Here is a 10,432-nt window from a genome sequence, read left to right as displayed (position 1 = left end):
GACTTCGTAGCTTAGCTATCTAGAATTCCATCCTGACGATATGGACCGTACGCTTTGCTAATATTTCTTACCTAGGCCTGAGCCCTTGCGGAAAACTGCTCTAGTCTTACCCAATTTATTAAATTCCTTTCGGCTGTTTCTTGATAAAACACACACAGTAGTGAGAAATTTGCAATTGGAAGAACGTGGCAGGAGAGAAAAATTCCTAGTAGACATTTTTCTCTAACGATATTATGCCATTCGCTATCGGTGATTCATGAAACGATTTTTGTTTTATGTTATGAAATTGATGGTGATATACGAGAGTGAGCCTCGTTTCGCTTAATTTACAGCGAGTGTAGTACCATTCTCCTGATAGCGGCCAAATTTCATTACATCACCAACCTTATTTCAGTTTGTTACTCAGGCAAACCGGTATGTCGAACCCGCCATCCTTTTCTTGTGTGTCCGGGGTACTTGTGGGCCATGACGTCTCCTATTTGACCTACCCTGGTAGACCCATTGTGTGCTTTCAGACTTTTGTCAATTTTTATCTCATTCCATAATGTTGAATGTGTTTTGGCTATATGTATTACTATAGGAACTGATAGGAACGCAAGTGATGAAGATTCTTGGAGGTGATGATCCACGCTTCGGCACGGATCGGCATGAAAAAAAGGGGAACAGGTCATCACGGCGTAGAGGGCGCTTCGCATGTTGTAATTTTAATGCATTCAGAGTTATGTTGATTTGTTTTATTTGCGACCGTGTTGAAATAAATTTATCTTTTCAAAAAAAAAAAACGATATGCTTCCAGTTTGATATTGTCTGCATTCAGTTTGGGAGAATAATTTTATAAGAAGCTTTGGAGAGCTCAGTTCTTTTGGATAATCCGATAAACTTAAAAGAGAAGGGCAGAAATGTTAAATTTCGCAATACATTTCGGAGATTGGTTCGAATTTGAAACTGGGCATTGTTCACTTCGAGTCCTAGAGGGCTTGAGTTTCGGATGAGAAAACATACATCAGTTCATAAGATTTGACTGGATTTGACTCAGAAGTAGTCCAACTCTACAGAGACAATTGTACATGAGTTTGAAAAGAAACGTTCATCCAATAATTCGCGCAAAAATAATGTGCTGGGTCTGCATGTTTTGAGACGATACAGTGTGGTCACGGTGAGACAAGAAAATTGAAACACCAGTCTGATACCCATGTTTTCGCGCAGTAACTTCTTGACTGTTCTAAACAAAGGTTTTTATCAAGTAACTCGGTCAACAAGAAATGTTCCTCTGTTTGTGGGTACATTTGTAACAATAATATTGATGATTTTAGGGTAAAGACGATACAGTTTCATCGAGAATGTGGAATTCACAAATCTGTTAGTAACAAGAACAATGAACCATTAATTATGATAAACTGATTTTTGTTAATGTCAACAAGTGATAGGAAAGTGTAATATTTTAAAATATATTACTCGACAAAAATCCAAGTGACTTTTTAAAAAAGCGTCCATCAGAATGGTGGTGAAGTCTGTGAAGTGTCGTCAATTTTGAAAGTGACACGTCTCATATCGTTCAAGATGTGTCAATTAGAGGATCGAAGCAAACACCATCAGATAAAGTATCAGAGCATTAATGACGTAACTGATTTACAATTCAGAAATTTAACAGGAGTATAGATACATCTCCCATAAAACTTGGATAACGTGTATTTGTGTGTATATATATATATATATATATATATATATATATATATATATATATATATATATATATATATATATATATATAATAAAGTCATAATGGAAACAAAAGACCTGCATTCCACAATTTCATAATGCTGTGCGACGAACTTGACATCATTTAAACCCTAAACCAACTTTTGCAAAATCATTGAGTTGTTCGCAGCTGTTTGAATGTCGTAGGTCAATTTACATAATTCAGGTAATTTCGACTATTTAATTCACAAAACTGCAATTGCAGTATCAATACTTAGGCAAGCGATGTTCATATTACAATTGAGCCACGGTGTTGGGTAGAGTAACCGTGATTCACGCGACCGTGATTGAACTAAATTTGCAGTGTCCCTCCTCACTCTCGTGCTGGTCTCGATGTAGTTGTCAGCCTTAATATGAGGTGCGCCCTCAACGACTGGTTGGTCGAATATCAGTAGAGACGCACGAAGATATCGGATTGACCACTGAACAGTGTCCGATGTTCAGGTCAGAATGAGAACAATTGGGTGCCACCGTCCAATGTTCGTCCAACTTGATAGTATTCTACTTAACCCTTGATTACTCTTCTACTTGAGAATGTATTTCTATCGTGATGTCGATAATTGTTTTCTTTAGCTTAATAATATAATAATTATATGGAGTATAATATTATAATAAGAATAATATTGAGTGATATATCGATAATATATTATACCAATAAGACATTTCTCTCTATATGTGCAACTGATGACGTCTGCTCAGGTCACAATTCTAATCGTGCTGATTGCTTCTGACCCCTTGTGCTTCCTAAACAATGACCGATATTAAACCCGTCTCGTGTTTCTTACTTCGCTTGCAAGTATTGTCCTTTCACGGTACGCCCTGCAATTCAGTTCTCCACCCCGTCGAGTGTAGGCTCGTATCTAGCTCCCATGTTCCGATCCATTTCGTCATCCTACGACCTTTCGCTTCGGGTCCGAAGGACGTGAGTCCGACAAGATTACTAAATTGTCGTCGCGTGACTTATGCTTGCTATTCTCTTCAGGTAAAAAAGATGGGTAGAACTGTCCAGAGATAACGACACACAATGACTCCATTTTCATTGTTGCCAGTGCAGTTATTATCTCAAACATTGAGTCATGCTTGCCTTAAATAGAAGCCCTAATATAGCATATGAAATGATATTGATAAAGCTGGCACCGTGCATCGCGACGTCTAAATAATACCCATCAAAGAGTAAAACAAATGAAAATTGTGTATGCAAACAGGCTGGTCAGCATGTTTGGACTGATACGGTTGACGTACATTAGTTTCAACTTCCGATCTCAGTCGCGCGGTCCGATTACGGAGGAGGTACTGCGGCTGCTCGTGTCTTGCCCTGTAAATAGTAACTGACATCAGCACACGTTTGCCGTCCCCATCGAGCTCACCCGGTTAATTGATCGTTCGTTTATATATATACACACACAGCACTGGCAAAATGGCAGCCGACAGGACGGCGGCTGATTATCGAGCAATGGCGAAGGACACTGTCGACAAACTGTTGACCTACGAGAAGGATACCCGTGGTTGGAAACACATAAAGACATCGGTAAATGAGTAATCTATCTTGCTATATGTTACACCATATATAAATCGCAATTCTATCACTACTGTGTCTCTCCCTTACGCACAGGTGTTGGGCGTTGTGCGAACTATCGAACACAGGGCGTCGCTTACGGTGGAGTGTACCCGATTCTTCAATGTGCATGTCATTACGATGCAAATATTAATTTGTCACGTTGTAGTGCGCCTTGATGTGCGAAGTGTGTAGAGCGCGATCTTTCCCGAACAGAGAATGAAAGCATACCTAGCCACTCCAACGTTGTTGGATATTACTCCTCCATGCCTGCCCTCAACCAAGTGCCAGTACTCACTGATGAGCTCTATGGATTGATTATTCACTTTCTGTGTCATATTCATCAAAATCAGGCTCCCCAGTCACTTCTCTTATGTGCAGGACAATCTCTCTTTCTTAGTGGACATACAATACTCTCTTTTGGGAGGGAACGTGGACTATAATAACTCGTAGCAAAAGATTAATATGTGGTACCGGGTCGTATGATCAAAAGTCCGGTTGATTGATAGACTCTAAGTTTTTAGCACCATGGATAAACTGAAAGTTGACTATAGAGTACATATTTTCCGAATATTGTCATGTTGAATGCATTGTTCACAATTTTCGAATGCGTGAATCTAGACGACAAATGACACACAAACTGTTGTTTGTTGTTTCCTAGGGGTACTTGTGTTGTGATGACCATGTTTCTGTCTTTTGTTAATAATCTGTTTTGCTTGATCATCCTGTATTCTGTTAAGCGAGATGATGTGTTGTCCGCTATTGTTCAGCTAAAACGAGCATGCCAAATTACGAGGTACAGCTGACGAGAGCGTACGTCTGTTACGTTATTTTTAACTTTCATATCGCAAGTATCTGCAGATGACCGGATTTTTGTTTCTGAATCACCAGCCAATCTGCTAAGGCATAATTATGCGTTGTAAATATTGGCAGAGCGCGAGGGAGACTGGTGTGACAGATATGTAAGAATTTGACACCAGAAAATGACATTCATTTTGGAATTAATCGACCTATTTATCCGACAAGTGTACTTCACAGACATGTTTGCTATCCTCGCCCGCATATGTATTATTACAGCGTGACACAGAAGACAACTACATATCCCGCGTTTAGCATAATAATATCAAGATACACGTTTTGTTTGATTACGTAAGAACATGGAAGTAAAACATGGAAGATCATGTCCTCAACTACATTAATACAGTTGTATCACAGTGGTCGGTAACTCATCGGACACAAACAGTTCCGCTCGAATATGGCTCTGTTGACTTTTTGCTGATGGGACCCGTGTGTGAGTCGAAAATGGCGTGTCGGCGTATACGTCCTCTCACATTATACGATTCCAATAGCATTAGTATGTTTTATGCCAACGCTTTAAAATTTTCCACTCCCTCGAACTGACGCCTTTATATCAGCCTATTCTTTGCGAAATTCGACAGGCAGAAATACCGGCTGTAATTAACGTTTGGCGCTGCAGTAGAAATGATAAAACGCACACAACATAAATCACCGATATAGAAGCGGGTCCACATAATCTGAGGTCATAGCCTATAATTTTATAATTTTTTTAAATGCCTGACAGGATTCAACAGGGGGGTTATCAAGGAGAAAGAGCGACAATTACATGGACCTGCCGGGACAAGCACCCTGTATCTCAGCGGTCTTCCACTGTCGTGTGATTATCGACCCGATCGACCCCACTTTCCTCTCTGTCGTCTTGGTTACCAAAACAGGAAGTAAAATTACCTCTCTAATTATGTTGCGGGTAATCTGCATTGTATAGAAACAAAAAAACTAAAAATAGAACGACAGGAAGGAATGAATGACGGCTGGAGAGAATCAGCTTCACCATATGTTGCACCATTTGGCAACTCGACGATTTGCGCAAACTCGTGACCTAGCAAATGCTCAAGTTCAGTGCTAGAAAGGTTGGGTGTCGTAGTATCACAAACTGAAAGAGCCGATGCTACAGTGCAACAGCATCATTCTGCAGTGAGGTGTTCATCAACGTAGTACCAACTGGGATGATTTTGAGTCAACCGGAAATATATCCGATATACTGCATAGTCTTGCAATGAGAATTCATTAAATTCAACTTAATATTAACATATCCGGTATGATTTAACACGATTGGAACTAATTTGGGATAATTGGACAATGAACTAATGTCGGTTTAATTTACAAATCTAAGCTCATTTTCATTACTAATTTGCAATATTGAAGCATTCAGCTATTCAGCTTTCTCAACACTTTTGAGAAATTTGAAATTTTGAAATTCTCCCAAATTAGTTCCAATCGTGTTAAATATACCAAATACTGCATATTGTCCGTTCGGCAAAGGAGGAAGTAGCGTCGATGTCCAAATAATATGAAGAAACAACGTTGTTTGTGAACTCTTGATAACAGTGCCAGACATCCCAGAGTTCTTTTACAGTGCGCACTCTCACAATACACTGTACTCTCTCGTATATGTGTCGAAAGTCCAGTCGACGCCATCTAATAGAAGGGCAGAGGGACAGCAACGAATAAAGTACAAGTGACAAAGTTACCTCCTCTCTTCTCCCAGCCCCACAAATAGGACCAGAACATAGGGACAAAGACACATCCTTCATTCTGTTGTTGTGATGTTTTACTTTACGTTTTGTGTCTAACTGTCGTTATAACAGGGTGCCTGATAAACTAAACCAGTGAAAAACTCACCATCCTCAGCGAAAATCATATTATATGGCGAATAAATGTTATTTTAAAATTTTCATCATACGGTCTCCGAATTTACCAATTCAATGACATACTCTGCACGAAGACAGATATTTGGACTCTCGTCAAAATTGTCAATACTTTTCTGATCTACCACTTGCGGGGACTCATTTTAAAGCTTCTGAAGAAAAAAACGTTTTCACTGTCTTAGTTTTTGGAAATTGATTTTATATATCCCCCGAGATTTAATACAGTGATGGCGACCATTTCTATTTTCAAATCACCATCGTCATCATCATCATCATCATCATCATCATCATCATCACTCAATCAATCAATCAATCAATCAATCAATCAATCAATCAATCAGGAAGAAACAAAGTACAAAGTTTTAACTTGATTTAGAAGAGGCAATCGCGAGTAATCCGAGTCTTCCGAAAATGTAACAGTCATAGAATCTGATTTATCTAACTCGATGTATACGCTGTTTTCCTATTTCATGTAGGATGGTGTCTCGATGTATACGAAAAACTCACATGAATTTGACGGAAACATGTAAGTACGCTGGCCAAATCATTACAATTTTACTTATTGTGGCCTAATTTCACCAAAAAGCAACTGAAAGTTTCAAGGCAAGTTTAGATCAAGCGAAGTTGCCCTGCCAACTGAAATATCGGAGAGCAAGGGTTTTTTGTCAGAAGACAGTCGCGTTGCTATGCGTACCGTTCTTTATCTTTGACTCTGTCATTTATTCCTAAGTCATTTCTTTCGAATTACAGTTAAATGTATTTATTGTAGTTTCCGAGGCCAATAATCACAGTGACTCGTTTGCATCGCAAATGTATCTTGATCTTTTACTTAATATCAACTTTTAACATCACGGCGCCATCAACACCGCGATGTGCAGGTGGTTGCATGATGTAGAGCTCGCACACAAATTTATACGCCTTTATATAGCTAGTAGCTTCAGCAGCACCTAACTTACGCTGATGTTATGCGTGTACAGTTGACATCTTGCCGTTTATTTTTCAGAGTAAAACTTGAGTACACAGTAAACGCATCGCTGCAAGAACTCCTGGAGGTATCATTCGACTTCGAATGGTTGAAGAGCTTTGACGACAGGCTAGAAATCCTCGATGTTGTGGAAGTCATCGATGAATCTGAGGTAAGACCTAATATGTGTGTCTACGACCAAGTGGTGTTCATAAAAGAATACTATAACATGCGAAAGAATTGTCCAAACATGCAAATGGGGACAACTTCGGGTTCTTGTGTTTTCATCACTGGTCACTTTATGGTAATAAGTACAAATGCTGACCCGACAGAAACTCCTTTGAAACGAAAGGAAACAATTTTTGTGAGCTGTGATCAAAACTGAAGAGTGACGGCAAATCTAGGTTGTTCCGACACGATGATTTTTCCCAAAATACAATGATGGAATCTAAAATAAAACTTCGACTGTACATTTGAATCTGGATGCCCCTCCACTAACACGGTAACTGCATTTATCATGGAGGAATGTGAGTACTCGATTCTGAAGACAAAAACTGTACTAGTGAAACCAAACTTGTACGTTCAAGATAAGAGCAGGATCGTGGTGATAAAACTAACATTGCTGGTTTGAATAGAGCAATGTTGTCGACCACTCAAATAATACGTCATATCTCGAAATATATAAATTTAGACCAATATTTTAATTTGCCTATTTACAGCCGCTTTTGAAAGCGGATTGATACGCTAAGATCCAAGGTCTCATTTTGTCTGTTTTCAATACAGCATGAACTGAATGTAAACCTTTCCATAATTCTCCTTTTTCATGACGTCATGGCGAATGGCATCTTAAAATTATCGCAGAAACTCGAGATTGTATATTCGTTGTCAGGTAAGTTACTTCTCGGGCTCGTATCGTCGAGAGAGTTTGTGATTCTCGCGGGAACCAAGCCACACCCAGAGAAGGACGGCGCAATAATACTCCACAGTGAGTACCGCGGTTTACTTTGTTTTTACTCATTATTTATTTGTCGATAAAGCCGATTAAATATCCTTATATCAGTTATATTTAGCACATCGGCACTTCTGATGCATGACCAGAGAGATATAATTCAATGTTCATGTCAAAAGAATTAAGAAGAATTCTCATGTATAATCTCTCTCTCTCTCTCTCTCTCTCTCTCTCTCTCTCTCTCTCTCTCTCTCTCCTTCAAAACAAATTATGAACGTTGTCTCCCGAAACGGCCATAACCAAAACAAAAATACAGTTAATAGAATTTGCAACAAAAATAAATCAGCACATGTGTAACATATGCAATTAATGATTTGTATGCGCCATGTTGCAACAAACTGTTTGCAAAGAATTGATTGATCGTTTGCCATCTTTCGTCCAGGGGCTAGCGATTACAATCTCTTTTTGTCTTAAAATATTGCAGACCACAGTATTGAACATCCGAAATTTCCAGAAGTGAAAGGTCGGATACGGGGCAAAACGTATGCGTCTGGACGTTTTATGTATTCCGCTGAAGGGTAAGATAGCGATGATGATGTGTACAGAACACTTCCGGAGATGTGCGAAACTTGAATTATATATTTAGAAACCTTTATACATTCTATAGTAGGCGAGTGAAATTCACATTTCGCTGATTCGGCCAATCGTTCCGGATCCGTGTGCGCGTAATTCATTTTTGGGTAATTGCATGAGATGAAAAATGTATGTTTGTTAAGACTTGGTTAGATAAAGTTTAAGACGCGGGAAACAGTAAAAGTCTAGATTTCTTTCACCATTTCGCTCCAAGCAAGTATCGGAAAGCAATTTTCAATCACGTGATGCATATTAACCAGGAACTCGCTTCACGTTGCAGAGATCCCACCAAGGTGCGATGCGTTGAATTCGGACAGACGGACGCCAAGGTTTCGATACCAAAGGTGGTGCAGCAGCAGATAGCTCCCAAAGCGATAATACCCAGACTGGCTAAATTCATCTCCAAAGCCGAAAGCAGAATCAAGGAAGAAAGGAAGACGTATGGTGTCAAAAAATAAAAACAGAGATAAAAAATGATATTACTGATAGCAGAGGACACTCTGTTGTTGTAGCAGCTGTGTCCACTTGTCAACCACGCGACGCTCCTAGAGTGGGTGGGCTTTATAAAAATCTGATTTTTAAACCGGAACGGGAGGGCGCATTCAACTTCGCGCCCACGAAGTATTGATCGAACTATGAGCCGAAAAAGCTCAAACCTTCAAATGTTTTGTCACATTGTCATATGTGTTTCCATTATGTTCCCAATGTTATGCATTTGTGAAACTAGTAATTGCGTGGAAATGTATTCATACCTTTTCATTTTGTATTGTTTATCATTAATGTTGGATTTTCAAAGAAGTCAGGGTATTGTTATTTCTTCTTTTTTTGTACACTGTTTTGAACAGTATTACTCCTATAGGCCTATGCGACTTTTAAATATATATATCTAAGAGAAGTTGTCACTATCTGGACAAAGAACAGCTTGAAGACGTGTATTTTGATCGAAAATTGTGATCGAACTCAACGGCCTATAATACTCAGCATTTCACTTCGCAAATGCTCTTTTGTACATTCATTTTTCAAGAACGGTTCTTCTTTTGATTCTTTCTTTAATGTTTCAAGAGATAACAGTCACTATGTTTTCTAGAATTTCAGATAATCTATGTTAAAATGTCAATGAAATTTGCTCAAAACTGTTCCCCATAGAGGTACAATTTAACAGAAAAAACGAGGAGTATACGTAAACACTCCCTGACTTTGCTCGAAGCATTTACTCAAGACATTTATTCTTATACGAAATCGCCCAAACTGTAAATATATACTGTAAAATAAATCATCAAGATCACCTTTCGTTGGCTCTTTCCTTCAAAATGACGAACGCATGCGCAACAGCTTGGCCGACAGACTTGGCGGGAGTGGAGACTGCGACCGTCGAAACCTTAAACAGTAGTCTGGAATACGGTCACATGGTTGGATGATATGATTTGTTCACTGGTATACTGTCTCTAAGTGAAGAAATTATGTTTCTTTTTCTCGACTCTGAATCAGATCTAACGTTCCAGAACTTTATTTCTGAGAAGGTTTTACATTTAAAGTTCCATTGGCTCTACACATTAAATGCATTTTCGGTATTCTTCACTAAAATGCACTTAACACGATTGGAACCAATTTGGGATAATTGGATCCGCGTATTTTTCAAATTTCTCAAAAGAGTTAGATGCCCTATAGCTGAATGTTGCAATATTACAAATTACTCATAAAAAGTGTATAACTTAAAGAGAAAAGTAGATAAGCTTACATTTGCAGCAGAAACCGACATTATTTCACCATCCAACTGTCCCAGATTAGTTTCAATCGTGTTAGTTTATATGTATACATCGAAATGTCCGGTATTCAACAGGTCGACA

General features: G+C 38.8%; 1 protein-coding gene across 1 annotated transcript; it reads left to right on the top strand.

Annotated features, from left to right (window-relative positions):
• The first annotated feature begins 2,933 nt into the window (after positions 1–2,933).
• Positions 2,934–9,875, top strand: LOC139131051 (stAR-related lipid transfer protein 6-like). Its single transcript, XM_070696986.1, has 6 exons — positions 2,934–3,286; positions 6,516–6,565; positions 7,043–7,175; positions 7,865–7,988; positions 8,437–8,530; positions 8,866–9,875. The coding sequence occupies exons 1-6, from the start codon at positions 3,176–3,178 to the stop codon at positions 9,041–9,043; spliced, it is 690 nt and encodes a 229-aa protein (XP_070553087.1). The 5' UTR covers positions 2,934–3,175; the 3' UTR covers positions 9,044–9,875.
• The last annotated feature ends 557 nt before the right edge of the window (positions 9,876–10,432 follow it).

This window comes from Ptychodera flava, chromosome 4 (genome assembly GCF_041260155.1).
Source record: "Ptychodera flava strain L36383 chromosome 4, AS_Pfla_20210202, whole genome shotgun sequence".
NCBI classification, from domain to species: domain Eukaryota; kingdom Metazoa; phylum Hemichordata; class Enteropneusta; family Ptychoderidae; genus Ptychodera; species Ptychodera flava.
The sequence above is the reverse complement of the archived record's forward strand: the minus strand, read 5'-3'. Positions and strand labels throughout refer to the sequence as shown.